The sequence below is a fragment of the Scyliorhinus canicula genome, chromosome 3 (genome assembly GCF_902713615.1).
Source record: "Scyliorhinus canicula chromosome 3, sScyCan1.1, whole genome shotgun sequence".
Classification (NCBI taxonomy): domain Eukaryota; kingdom Metazoa; phylum Chordata; class Chondrichthyes; order Carcharhiniformes; family Scyliorhinidae; genus Scyliorhinus; species Scyliorhinus canicula.
In genome coordinates, this window is record NC_052148.1 from 124,584,917 (window position 1) to 124,600,060 (window position 15,144).

The 15,144-nt window shown below is 43.3% G+C and overlaps 1 protein-coding gene across 2 annotated transcripts in view; it reads right to left on the reverse strand.

Moving 5' to 3' along the window:
• Positions 1-11,144, reverse strand: part of LOC119962938 (ubiquitin-protein ligase E3A-like) — a 57,631-nt gene extending 46,487 nt beyond the window's left edge. The window contains exons 1-4 of one of the 2 annotated variants that reach the window (XM_038791246.1): positions 10,977-11,144; positions 8,590-8,909; positions 8,393-8,449; positions 5,801-7,020 (exon numbers count right to left, since the gene is read on the reverse strand). In XM_038791246.1, coding sequence (XP_038647174.1) covers positions 5,801-7,020; positions 8,393-8,449; positions 8,590-8,909; positions 10,977-11,098 — 1,719 coding nt within the window. In that variant the 5' untranslated portion in view covers positions 11,099-11,144. The remainder of the gene's footprint in view (positions 1-5,800; positions 7,021-8,392; positions 8,450-8,589; positions 8,910-10,976) is intronic. The other variant, XM_038791247.1, reaches the window with a different exon arrangement.
• Between the last annotated feature and the right edge of the window lie 4,000 nt (positions 11,145-15,144).

Sequence of the window (15,144 nt, forward strand, 5' to 3'; positions counted from 1 at the left end):
GGGTTACGTGGGTTTAAGTAGGGTGATCATTGCTCGGCACAACATCGAGGGCTGAAGGGCCTGTTCTGTGCTGTACTGTTCTATGTTCTATGGATGTCTTCCGTTCTGGAGGAAGGTTTGTAGTGGAGTACCCCAAGGGTCAATGTTGGGACCCTTACCTTTCTTCACATATATTAATAACCTTGACCTTGGTGTACAGGGCACAATTTCAAAATTTACACGATGCAATATAAACTGTGCGGAAGATACTGCAGGGTTTCAAAGGGACATAGACAAGTTGGTGGAAGATGAAGTTCAATGCAGAAAAATGTGAAGTAATGCATTTTGGTTGGAAGAACATAGACAATATAAAATAAAGTGTACAATTCTAAAGAGAGTGGAGGAGTAGAGGGACCCGAGTGTGTATGTGCATAAATCATTGAAGGTGACAAGAGGGGTTGGGAGCAGATAAGAAAGCATACAATATACTGGACTTCATTAATAGGGGAATGTGGTACAAGAGCAAGGAGGATATGTTGAACTTGTAAATCATTAGTTTGGGCTCAGTTAAGAGAGTTGCGACCAGTTCTGAGCCCCCACTTTAGAAGGATGTGAAGGCATTGGAGAGCATGCAGAAAAGGTTCATAAGAACGGTTCTGGGGATGAGGGACTTCAGTTATGAAGACAGATTCAAAGAGCTGGTGCAGACAAGATGGACCAAATGGCCTTCTTCTGTACAATAACAATTCTGTGATTCTTTGTGATTAAAATTATAAAGAAAAGAGAGGTAGAAGTTGTGACAGGCCAAATATACAATTACGGTTTTGAAGTGTTTTGTACTAATTGATTGGTCCACAGTGGAAAAAAAGTTGAACTGTAAATAGTTAACAATGAAATTGAAAAGGCAAGCTTTTATTATTTCTATGCCTCTGTCACTGTCTATAACTGAAACAACCCCCAGTAAATAATGCACCAACAAGAAATACAAAACTTGCAATTGAAAATTACTTGTATATGGTGATATTTTATTTAAAGATAATTCAATTTACTGCGGAGGATTAAACCACACATACCTAAATATGTCAATGATGTAAAATAGTGAACTCCCAACCAAGATCTTTTTCCACCATGAATACAATGGCAGTGAGATCTGCTTGTGTGCTTATCAACCTTCCAATCTTCCCTACTCATTTTGATGGGCAGAGAAAGCCCGACCTGGTGAATGCCTAGCAGAAAACTCTCACCATATAATTCAACTCTAAGTGAGTAAAGCCAACCTTAGTGGAAGGTTTCAGAAGTTGCATCACTAAATCTGCAGATGTCACAGAATATCAATTGTAGATGAGGAAGAGAAAACCAGTATTGTTTTCAAACAGAAAAGCCAAGTTCCACCAAAACTAGCAACAACAAATTAAAATGTTATAGCTGGTTTACAGCTCCAGCTGGTTACGTTAACTTGGTACAATCTTGAGCAATATTTTCAAGGTTCAATTTCACTGGAAAAACATTGCTTATTTGCTGAATGATTACACTAGATTTAAGTATTCCTGCAGTAGATATTTTACTGCCCAAAAGCAGATTAATCTGAGTGCAAGGCAAAAGATTCCTATTACCATATGTTTTCATCAAATGGAGAGAATCCCGACAGCGCAGGAGGCGGCTATTTGGCCCATCGAGAGTACTTTATCTAGACCCACTTCCCTGCTCCATCCCTGTAACCCTGCGCATTGATCATAGCCAATCCACTTAACCTGTACATCTTTGGACACTAGGGGCAATTTAGCATGGCAAATCCACCTAAACTGAACATCTTTGGACTGGGGTAGGAAATCAGAGCACTCGGAGGAACGTTTTGCCAGTAAGAGTTTTTGTGGAAGCTTATTTTAGTCAAGCCTAAATTGGCAGCTGTTTAAAATTAACAGCAATATCCTAGCGTACTGAAGCTGTACTTAACCTTTATTAAGAAATTACTGAGTTTACCAGAGAGTTAACTTCCTTCCAGCCTTTCTTGCAGATAAGCATTCTTGGAACCATGGAAATATTGTTTACGCTGTTAGGAAACAGAAATAGTTTTCTGTAATTTGTGTGTGTTGGGAATTAAGCAATCGCTTTAAGTTTAAGCTCCAAGCTTCATTTACATTTCTGCAGTTTCCAAAATGGTATACCTGTTCTGCAGGGGAATGGCCACATGAGATTCCTGCACTACCTGCATCGCTCTCCTGCTGTCTGGTGGTCACACATTCCCTTCCTACGGAGTCTGAGCCTGCGGTGTGACCACCTCTCTATAAGTGCTATCCGCGATACTCTCCGACTCGCGGATGCTCCACAGTGTCTCCAGCCGCCACTCCAGTTCTGAAACTCGAGCTTCCAGGAGCTGTAACTGGAGACACTTCCTGCACACATGCTGACCCTGGGAACTGGAACTGTTCCCAGCCTGCCACACGGAGCAAGAGGAGCAGACCACGCCTTAGAGCTGTCCTGCCATGATTTATTCCTTTAAATTAAACCTTTGAAATTAAACTTTATTTGTATCAGATTAAATCCAAGTAAGCCTACTTGTGAAAATAAAGATTACTATTAACGAGGATTGAGAGCTGAAATGCATTTTTTTCTTGTTGTTTAATGTGAAGAAGAAGCAATCAATTGTAATGTTTTCACTTTTTTAAGTAGTATTGTTTAAGGGGTAATCTTTAGTAAGCTACTTTCTGGCATGACTTTAAAGATTTTAATACCGTGTTTGTAATAAAGTTTGTTTTAATAGACCATATTCCTAATTATTCGTGCAATAGAGTCACAAATGTTTACTGCATGGACACAGACCCTTCGGCCCAGCTTGCCAATACCGCCCAGTTTCTATCATTAATCTAGTTCCACTTCCCTGCATTTGACCCATATGCCTCTGTACCCACCCTGCCCATGCAACTGTCTAACTGCTTTTTCCAAGGACAAAATTATACCCACCTCTAGCACCGCCTCTGGCAGCCCATTCAGAAGCTTACCACCCTCTGTGTGAAGAAATTTCCCCTCTCGTCTCTTTTGTATCTCTCTCCTCTCACCTTAAACCCACGCCCTGTAGTTCTCGAATCCTCTACCTTTGGGAAAAGAGGTCGACTATCTACCATATCTATGCTCATTATTTTATAGACCTCTATAAGATCACCCCTAAGCCTCCTACGCTCTAGGGAAAAAAAGTTCCAGCCGATCCAGCCTCTCCTCATAACTCAGACCATTAAGTCCTGGTAGCATCTTCGTAAATCTCTTCTGCACTCTTTCTAGTTTAACAATTTATTTCCTATAATAGGGTGACCAGAACTGAACACAGTATTCCACGTGTGGTCTTACCAATGTCTGGTACAACTTCAACAAGACGTCTCAACTCCCTTATTCAAATTCTGACCAATAAAACCTAGCATGCTGAATGCCTTCTTCAACACCCTGTCCACCTTCGACTACACCTTCAAGGAGCTATGAACCTGTACCCCTTGGTCTCTTTGTTCTGTAACTCTCCCCAACTCCCTGCCATTAACTGAGTAGGTCCTGCCCTGATTTGATCTACCAAAATGCATCACCTTACATTTATCCAAATTAAACTCCATCTGCCATTCATCAGCTCACTGGCCCAATTGGTCAAGATTCTGTTGCAATCTTATATAACCTTCTTCACAATCTACTATGACACCAATCTTGGTGTCTTCTGCAAACGTATCAACCATGCCTCCTACATTCTCACCAAATCATTTATTTTTACATATATATAAATTTACATATATATAAATTTACATATATATATATAAAAATAAATATGGATTCCGTGAGATTGAACCTTTTGCAACAGCATACCATGGGGTATCTTGTCAAAGGCCGTGCTAAAAGCCATGTAGAGAACGTCAACCGCATTGCCCGCATATACCTTCTTGGTTACCCCTTCAAAAAACTCAAACAAATTCGAGAGACATGACTTTCTCCTTACAAAGCCCTCATTACTGAAGCAAAGTATCCTTTCCGCACAGTCTTAAAGTAAAATATTGCTGTTTCTATCCAGCATCCTAGCCACTGTCAGGGTCTGGTCTAGGATCACAATAATCTAGATTGAAGGATTTGCTTCCTTGCCTCCCTTCTCTGCGACTGCTCTGCTTCAAGGTCTTGTGACTCAAAAGTGTGATGTAGCTTGCCAGGCAAATGTCATTTTAAATGATTGTTCGCACATTTCTTGCAGTCATTAATGCCACACTTCAGGGACAGCTTGAATGTCTTTCAAGTGTTTTCTTTGTCCTCCCTGAAATACTGGACATTTGTGAGTAGAGGGCCTGGCGAGGGAGATGCTTTTCGACCATCCAAACAGTGTCCAGTCCATCATAGTTTATTTTGCCTGCGTGCTTGTGGGCCTGGCTTCAAATGAGGACACCAGGACTTGTTCGACGCTCCGCCCATTTAAACTGTCAAATTTTAGTCCTTTGAGTTCCTTCAGTCATTTTACTTTGCTGACATTAAGTACCATCATTTCCTTACTCGTTTCATCCCTTAGGTTGCCCTCTATTTCTTTAATATAACGTCTACTGTGAAGACAGGCACAAAGACTTGTTTGCTGTCTCTACCATTTCATCAATCACATGTCTCTGCTTTTTTTTTTTACATAGAATTTACAGTGCAGAAGGAGGCCATTCGGCCCATCGAGTCTGCACCGGCTCTTGGAAAGAGCACCCTACCCCCTACCCAAGGTCAACACCTCCACCCTATCCCCCATACTCAGTAACCCCACCCAACACTAAGGGCAATTTTGGACACTAAGGGCAATTTATCATGGCCAATCCACCTAACCCGCACATCTTTGGACTGTGGGAGGAAACCGGAGCACCAGGAGGAAACCCATGCACACACGGGGAGGATGTGCAGACTCCGCACAGACAGTGACCCAAGCCGGAATCGAACCTGGGACCCTGGAGCTGTGAAGCGATTGTGCTATCCACACAATATGAGGAACTAATATTTACTTTAGCTACTCTCTTCCTTATGATACACTTGTAAATGCTCCAACAATTTTTTTTAAATACTCTGGCTAGTTTACATTCAAATTCCATTTTCATCAACTTTATGGTGGCTCTTTGCTGGTTTCTAAAACACTCCCAATCATGAAATCTTATTATTTGAAACACTATCAGCTTCTTCTTTTAATCTAATAATACCCTTAATTTCCTGAGTAAAGTATGGATGGATCATTCTTGCTGAGTTTCTGTCTCAATGGAATGTACTTTTTCTGAACATTTTGGATTGATTTCTTCAAATGTTTCCACTGTCTATTCACCATAACACATTTTAGTGGATTTACCCAAACAACCTTAACCCTCATACCTAATTGGCATTAATTGGCTTTAAGTTTAAAATCTAATTTGTGATTGGAGTATGACTTAGATGGAAAATTAACTTTTCTCAATCACTAATCAACAGACATGGGGAGAACTATAAAACTATTAATCAAGACCTCAGCATTTGCCCCATCATACGCCACAGCAGAGTGCTGTGCACCTGTCGGGCAAAGGTCATCATACACATCTACACAGTACAAACTCTTTGCACGCTTGCGGAAAGATAACAGTGCTGCACATTACTGAGCAAATGAAGAGACTATCACTTAGCTTCAACATCGATGACATTGCCCCAAAGAATGACAATGAAACACAAATCCCAATGAAGAACCTTATTTAAGCTTCACACCGGTTGAGCATGCCAGGTTAAATCTATTTGCAGTTGCACTTAAAACAATAATTCTCAGAAATGCTTACAATACAGAATATTCTTCAAACAGAAAATTATCGTTACGTACCCGTACAAGAGCATCATCAATGATATGATCACGTCTTACTTTCAGTCGGAGATAAGGCTGAACTTGCTGTCCTTGTACCAAGTTGTACAGCACAGTTATACGCCTTTCACTGAACATCCGTATTCTGTTGTCATAATAGAGGCCTTGACTTTTAGTATAGGGGGTAAGAAGGAATGGACACGTCAAGAAAGAAAACTTCTTCTCACTGTCTACTTTAAAAAATATGTAGTCTTTATCCATTGCAAGAACATTGTTTAATGACTCGTTAACAAATTCATCATAATGTACCACTGGTCGACAGCAGTCAAGAGCCTTAAAATGAAGCTCTTTTTCAAAGGGATCCACCCGGGGACCCTTCTTGTATCGTGTGTCCTCGATCAAAAGATTCTGATGCAAACTTCCCTCGCTGATTTCTTGTGGCGATTCGTCATCGTCATTCTCTATGGTCAACATGCCACCCAGCAAATTTGCAAAGTATACCAATTTTAGACATTTGGCTGCTGCAACTACTACGTCATCTTCATTTACCAAATTTCGACAACTATAATCATTACTTATAACTTTGTATGTGATCAGCTGCTGAAAAACCTCAACCATTCTGCGGATATCAGTGGAGCTGTACGTTGACCACAGTTGGATCAATTTGGCTTGTGCTGACAAAGGAAGCTTGCACATTGCTTTACAGAACATTTGTAAGGCTCCTTCCAGATACTCAGGACTATGTAGATTGTGATTTTCCATGACAATTATGAACAGGTTCAGGTAGTTTGAATCTCTGGTGTATGCATTGTGATAACTTAATTCACATTCGACATCTGGCGATAGATACATCAAAGCATTAATCAGTGCAGTTTCTATCCGGTTATGTACCAGAAGTTTTTTGTAGACCCTCCGAACGGATTTGACATCAACAGTCAATTCTTCAAGCTTAAATGATTGCCCAAGACAATCCCAGGGCTTCTGTTGAGAACAGCAAGCTGCCGAATGATCACATCCAGCTACTGCACGCATTTCGGCACCTGTTTCCAAATTATCCGGAGTATTTTCTGGTAAGGAGCTCACACAATTTCTCTTCATTTCAGGTTTCCTAAAGCTCTTAACTAGTGTTTCGGCACTGGAGAATATCCGACCAATAACATGCACCAGTGGTGCGACGTCTCCTGTTTCATTGCATACACGGAGAATTTCGTCCACTTTTTCTTCGGTAAGGTAGGTTATGTCTAGCAATAGAAATAAATCAGTTGTTCAGACAATAAAGGAACATGGTTGAAGCATTTATTTTCATCTCCACCAAGATAAATAACTACATTAAACAAATAAGCTCCTCTACCTTGTAACCAAACTTATTCAATTTCTGCGCACATTCCACTATCACCAAAAGTGTTCAGACGAGGACGTCATCAGTAAAAGTTCCATTGACTATAAGAGGTAGGGGCAGAAGTAGGCCATTCGTCCCATCACGTCTACTCTGCCATTCAATGAAATCACGGCTGATCTGATATAGTCCTCAACTCCACTTTCCCACCTTATCCCCATAACCATTGATTCCCTTCTGTCCATCTCAGCCTTGACCATACTTAATGACCCAGCCTTTACAGCTCTCTGTGGAAAAGAAATTCACTACCTTCCGAGAAGAAATGCCTCCTCATCTGTCTTAAATGGCAACCCCTCACTCTGAGATCATGCCCTCTGGCCCTAGACTCTCCCACAAGAGGAAGCATCCTCTCAGTATCTCCTTCGTCAAACCATTGAGAATCCTATATATGTCCCAAAAGGTCACTTCTCATTCTCCAATGAGTACAGGCCCAATCTACTTGACCTCTCCTCATTAGAAAACCCTCCATACCAGGGATCAACCTAGTGACCCTTCTCTGGACTGTCTCCAATGCCAGTATATCTTTCCTTAGACATGGGTACCAAAACTGTTCATAACTGGTTGCACAATGGAGTTTAAAAATAAAACATTTAGCATCTCAGTTGACCAAGTTCTTGAAAACCAAAACATTTACAAATGAAAATTTGCAAATATGGCTTTGCCCTTGAAGATAATCTTGGTAAAATCTTGAAATTTAAAATTGATTAATATAATCTCATCTACATTTTTTAAAAATTCCCTTTTTCTAATGCTAGGTAATGAAATCAAATCAAGATCACCAGGAAGATGTTAACTTCACGTTGGGGGAGGGGGCCCCACAAAAATAGGCACAGAAACAAAATCTGGTGGAACTACAAATACATGAAATGCTACACTAATCTGAAGCTAGTAAACCATGCAAAAAACAAAACAAAACACCATTATTCAAACCCAGGAAGCACATGAGCAGCTGAGGTAACAAGTTCAGTTTGAAAGAAAAGGCACTTCAGGTGCAGGAACTTCCAAGTATACTTACTTCTAGAATGTTCCACATGATAGAATGTAAAAAAGAAACCAACTTATTGGAGACATTTATTTCAAGGACTTAAGAGTTTAGAGCATCCACCATATAAACATTTCAACAACGCTCAGGAACGGAGGAAAAAACGTTTGGATTCTTTAAGAAAATGTAAACTTTAAAACACATTTTATTAAGACAGCTAAGAATGCTGACTAACCATTGCCTCTTAATTGCAATACACTGCTGTGCTCCTGTACATGGTTGTTGTTGAGTTCTTCGGAGAGACAAAGAGCACATTTAAGACTCATCATGATCCAGTATTTGATCAATGTAATGAATATCAATGCTTTAAAATAAGCAATACATTATGCTCAGCTTTGCCAATTAATGTTTACCCTACAAAAAAAGTCTTACTTTGAAAGTTGTCCTGGTGCTGTTTCTTACTACAGATCACATTAAAGTCACTCCCAACAGCCTTTCCGTTGTTCTGTTTGTACTTGTCAGATGAAACATTTTGGGAAAGCAAAGATTTTGGCTTTTTCGTGGGCCAAGATGTGCATAGCTCTGCCCTGGTGCGATACAATTCCAGAGCTCTGGCTGCAGCTTGATTATTGTCCAGCTGCTTGAAACCTGGGCAGGAAGCACAGTTCTCGTTGACACATAACCCATTTCCACACCCTTGTGTCAATTGACAGTAGTAACTTTCAATCAATTCCTTGGCAACTTCTCGCTTCCTACAAGAAATAAAGTGATGCAAGATGAGAATTAAAATTTAAACTTCAGTGGAAATACATTGAGGTTTTAGAATTATTTGTCAGTTAACTCTATGTAAGATGGGTATTCTTTGGCTTCAGCACGTTCACGGACTTAATCAATATTAGATTTTACATATTATTAAAATAACATTTCATTAAGCCTAAATGCAATTTTGCAAGTTTGAGCCCAGGTGTTCACACGGAGATCTGAGAGATAATCATATTTCTATATATTTTCTGCATTGATTGAATTAAGGTTTATTTCTGCTGTTCCATACCAATTAAAAAGTAATGTTTACTTTGCAGATGAGTCAAATGGGCCCCCGAGAATGTCAATGTTTGCAGGAGTCCCTCACATAGGGAAACATGAAAACAAGAGTTGCAAGAATTTACCTGCAAGTGATTGCAAAATATCAAACTTTAACCAGTCAGGATCCTTACTCTGGCGAATGGAATAATCACCCTATTTTGAACAGCACAACATAAAGGAAGGTAAATTGTTTTGTGCAATGTGGAACACACAATTTTGAGTAAGGCCCTGAATTAGCTATGGTTTTAAATAAAGACCAGATACTTTCACATAGAGGGGAAGAGATAAAACATCATTCACAGTCATCTGCACACAGAGTTTCCAGTGTTACAGCATCATTAAGGAGGGTCTAGCAAATTGTGCTTAGACTTCAAGAAAGGAACAGTAATGGCTTTTTTAAAATGAATTTTGCATTTGTGTACCTCTCAAGGTGACTTCCCTTTGAAATTAGATTGCCCCGTAAGTTCCATATTGTGCATTTTATACAATAGTTTCTTCATCTTTTCTCCATCACAAACAAATCTCTAAGAATTTACATTAAAGATTTAAGACAAACACTCTAAAGCTTAACATTTTTCTGAAACTGGCTTCTGTTATAGTAATGGAAATGACAACATGGAAATAGGTTTTTCAGGCCAACCAGTCCATCTTTGGTGTTTCCCCCTTCATACAAAGTAGTTCTAATCATATTATTCTATCTCTTCAACTCTTTCCCTTCAATCAATTACATTTACAACTCAACCACTATTTGAAGAAAACTGTATTCCATAAATCATTTAAAAGCCCATCATGTACTGATGAATACACTTCAGTGACGAGTACAACTGAAATCTCCTGCAAACCAGGTAAGCAACTCAAATTCATGATGTACAAAAGATATAAAGTGGAAGATGCCCACAAAAGTTCCTCCCACAAAACAACTTTGTATAATTTATTTCCTTAACTATTTCTTTCAATTGTATGCTGGACATGTGTTTTGCTCACAAATCCACTTCAAATAAGCAGACTCGAATAACCAATGCAAACAGTCCCGACACTTAATTTTGATACTTGGATATTTTGTGCTTTAAATATATAGTCATCATTAGATGTTACAGCACATTAATTCATGATTAAATTGAGACGTATTCTCTTGTTGACGTTTGATATTTTGATTTGTTGAAATGTGAGAACACAGCAATTAATTCAACTAAGGGGACGGATTGTGTATCTTGGCCAATATTTACACCTCAGCTAACTTCACACAATCTAGTCATTTGTCTCACTGAAGTCCAAAGAAAGTCTTGAGATTGTGAAAAGAGCTTTAGAAAATTCAGGCTTTCCATTACTTCTGGCCATCTGATCATTTAAGAGCGATCTTTCGGATGGTTTAGATTAGACAAGATCTGCCGTATATAAACACAAAGTTCCCAATATGTAGAAGGGGAATATTGAACTGGTATCACTTTATCAATATTCTGACACGTTCCCCACATCTCGCCGTGTGGAGGAGTTAATGGGAACAAGCCGAGTCTTCCGGGTTTACTGATCTTGCACAGTAATACAGAGGACATGGCAGTAACTAGGTTGTCAGCAGCCCGGAAAACCCGAGATTAAAGGAAAACAGTCGCTAAAATGATGTCGGTCCCAAGGCCCACCCCGCCCAGGCCGCGGCTGTTTCAGGAGATGGGAAGCCCCGCCTGGGCCGGGCCGGGTAGGCTCCATTGCTGGCCTCAGCGAGAGACGGGCACACTCACCGCTTGAGACTCGCCGGGGAAGGGACGAGCAGCGTGACCGGGGCGTTAATGTCAGGGGAAGTCATACGAGGCAGGCAATGGGAACGGCGGCGCCCGAGAACGGCCACTTTCACCGTAAACATTCGACACCTTCAATTGCTCCGCCCCCTCCAGCAGCTTCCGGCCCCGCCCCGCACGCTCCAGCAGCTTCCGGTCCCAGCCCGGCTCTCGCCTCCTCCAGCAGCTTCCGGCGCAGACTGCGCGGCCCCGCCCCGCACGCACGCTCCAGCAGCTTCCGGTCCCAGCCCGGCTCGCGCCTCCTCCAGCAGCTTCCGGTGCAGGCGCCGCGCGGCCCCGCCCCCTCCAGCAGCTGGTGTAGTAGTCGACATGCTTGACTATCACCATCTAGATCGAAATGATGCTTTGCCTCAATTCATAGAAGTTCAGTCCATCTTCTCCGTGTCGGCTCTCCTGAGGAACATTTCACATGCTGCCACTCCTCAGCACTCTCCCTACATCACTGCACATTCCTATTTTTCACATGTTCACAACATTTCGAAACATTTACAGCACAAAAGGAGACCACTCTGAGCATCTTGCAAACACTTGAAGAAAAATGAGCTAACCCTGTCTAATCCTGTTTTCCAGCACTTGGTCCGTAATCTTGGAGGTTATGGAACTTCAGATGCATACCTAGACACCTTTTAAATGAGTTTGAGGGTTTCTGCCTCTACTAATTAATAATAGTCTTTAATAATAATAATCTTATTGTCACAAGTAGACTAACATTAACACTGCAATGAAGTTACTGTGAAAAGCTCCTAGTCGCCACACTCCGGCACCTGTTCGTGTAAACAGGGAGAATTCAGAATGTCCAATTCACCTAACAGCCCGTCTTACGGGTCTTGTGGGAGGAAACCGGAGCACTTGGAGGAAACCCACGCAGAGGTGGGGAGAACGAGGACTTCCGGTGGTGGCTATGAGGAAGTAAGTCGCACATTTGGTGGCTCTCGCTCTGGTCGGACTTTTGGACCTTTTCCCCTGACTTTTTGTGCTTTTCAGCACTAGGTTTGAAGGCATAGGCACTCATGCACTGATTCCATACATAGGATGCCCAGGATTGGACGATCCGTAAGCTGGAGAAGGCGCTGGAGGAGCAGGAGGATCACCAAACGGACGTGGAGGTGGAAATGGGGAGGCAGAAAGACCAACAAAAAAGGCTCCGAAGAAAGTAGAGGACCTGGAAAATAGGTCCAGTCGGCAGTTTTTAAGAATCGTTGGTCTCCCGGAGGGGGCTGAGAGAGTGGATGTGGCAGACATGTTCCAGAAGCTGTTGGGGAATGATGTCTTCCCTCGTCCGTTGGAGGTGGACAGGGCGCACAAAGCACTGGCGAGGCGGCCGCGAACGCCGCCCCCCCCCTCCCCCCCAAGTCTTGGGGGTCAGGTTCCACAGGTTCCTGGACAAGGAGCGGGTGCAACAGTGGGCCAAGCACATGCAGATCTGCAATTGGAACAATAGTGTCCTGTGCATCTATCAGGGCCTGCGTGGAGGTGGCTAGAAGGAGGGGAGTCTACAGGCAAGTCAAAGAGATTTTGTTTAAGAAGCAGGTGAGGTTTGGGCTGCTATACCCGGCACGTCTTTGGGTCATGCACGAGGGACAGCATCATTATTTTGAGGAGCCTGAGGTTGCGATGGACTTCGCCAAGAGAGAAGGGCTGGTGCCGAACTGAGGGCTTTTGGACTTAAGTTAAAAAGTTATTGAGTGATATTTATATGTTTTTCTTGTTTCTTTTTTTTCTTCTGTATTCAAGTTTTTGTTGGAGAAAAGGGAAGTTAAGGTATTTGGTTCTGGGGGCTTTTTGTGTTTTGATGGGGGTGGTTGGAAGTGCCTGTTACTTACTTTGTATTACTTGAATTGCACTGGCGTCGGGATTTTCTTTGTTCCTTGTTTTTTTTTTCTCAGAGCAATTGCTCGAGGATGGCTGGTTTGGGGAAGTGGTGCCGATGAGCGGGGGGGTATGGGACAGAGGGAACAATAGGTGGGAGACTTGTTGGCGCCGGAGTCAAGAGCCACCAGGCTAGCTGGGTGAGCTGGTCTACGGAAGCCAGGTGTGGGGATGTGCATATAGCTGAGGTTAGGTTACAGGGTTGTTGCTACGGATGGGGAAGGCTGACGAGGGAGGGACTTGGGTTCAGTCACATGGAGGAGGTCAGAGGTGGAGGCTGCCAGGAGGCAGGCCAGGAGAGGCGCGACACAGGGGCTGGGGGCGGGCCCAAGAAAGGAGATGGCTGATCGGCAAAGGAGGGCGTCACGGTGCCCCCCAACCAGGCTGATCACCTGGAACGTTAGAGGGTTAAACTGGCCGGTAAAGAGGGCACGTGTGTTCACGCATCTGAGGGCGCTGAAGGCGGACGTAATTATGCTACAGGAGACATCTGACCAGATCAGATTAATGAAGTACTGGATTAGCCAGGTCTTCCACTCAAGGCTGGATACTGATGCACAATCAATTACTACTGAAGCGAGATTGTAGTCCAATTGAAGGCTTTAATGAACAAGTAGTTACCCCAGCAGCTCCGGTACAGAATGACTGCTGTGGGTGAAACACAGACTCTTATGCTCCATCTGCTGGGCGGAACCAGCAGGCAGGTTCTACCACTCATACTACAGTACAAGGTACATCCCACCTAGGTATCGCGATACCCCTAATATAGCCTACCACAGATACTAAGACCAGAGGGGTCGCGATTTTGGTTAACAAATGGGTGCAATTCGAGGTGGGTGGCACAAATTCGGATGGGGAAGGTAGATTTGTCATGGTGAGTGGCAAGCCCGAGGGGGTGAGCGTAGTTTTGGTCAATGTATATGCCCCAAATTGGGATGATGTGGATTTTATTAAGAGACTGCTGGGGAAGATACCTGACCTGGACTCGCACAGGCTGATTATGGGAGGTGATTTTAACACATTCCTTGACCCCGGCCTGGACTGGTCGTGTTCAAAAACGGGTAGGGTGCAGGCAATGGCAAAGGAACTGAGGGGGTTCCATGGAACAAATGGGGAGGGTTGACCCATGGAGGGCTAGTTGGCCAACTGGGAAGGGGTTTTTGTTCTCTTCACATGTTCATAAGGTGTATTCCCGAATTGATTTATTTCATCGTGAGCAGGGATTTTCTGGCAGGGGTGATGGATGAAGGATATTCGGCGATCACTATTTTGGACCATGCTCCATATTGGATTGATCTGCAGGTCTGTAAGGAAAGCTTTCAGCGCCCCCAATGGAGGTTAGAGGTTGGACTGTTGGCAGACGAGGCGGTGTGTGAGAGGGTGAGGAAATGCATGCAAAACTACCTGCAGGTCAATGACACAGGAGCAGTCTCAGCTGCTGTGCTTGGGAGGCGCTGAAGGCAGTTGTGAGAGGGGAGCTGATCTCGATTCGAGCACATAGGGACAGGACGGACAGGGCAGAAACAGACTGACTGGTAAAGGAGATCTTACAGATGGACAGGAGGTATGCGGAGTCCCCGAGGGCAGAACTTTTAAGGGAACGATGAAGGCTACAGACTGAGTTTGGGGTGTTGTCCACGGGTAAGGCTGTGGAGCAGCTTAGGAAGGCGAGGGGGCAATTTATGAGCACGGGGAGAAAGCCAGTAGAATGCTGGCACAGCAACTGAGGAAGAGGGAGGCGGCCAGGGAAATAGGAAAGGTAGTCGACGGGGTGGGGAGGGGGGGGGGGGGGGAGAATTGATAGGAGATCCGGCAGGGCTGAACAAGGTGTTTAAGGACTTCTACAGTAAGCTTTATCAGAGGGGTTTTACTCCCGACGATGTCACAGGCCACCATCTCCCTGATACTGAAACGGGACAAAGACCCGGAGGCACGTGGGTCCTACAGGCCAATCTCTCTGCTCAATGTAGATGCAAAATTACTGGCCAAATTTTTGCCTTCTGGGATTGAGGACTGTGTGCCGAACGTTATTATGGAAGATCAAACCGGGCTCGTCAAGGGCAGGCAGATGGTGGCCAACCTAAGAAGGCTGCTAAATGTGATCATGATGCCCCCAGAGAGTACGGAGGAGAGATAGCCGTGGCAATGGATGCCGAGAAGGCTTTTGACCGGGTTCAGTGGGACTATTTATGGGAGCTGTTGGGACGATTTGGGTTCGGGGAGGGCTTTATCGACTTGGTTA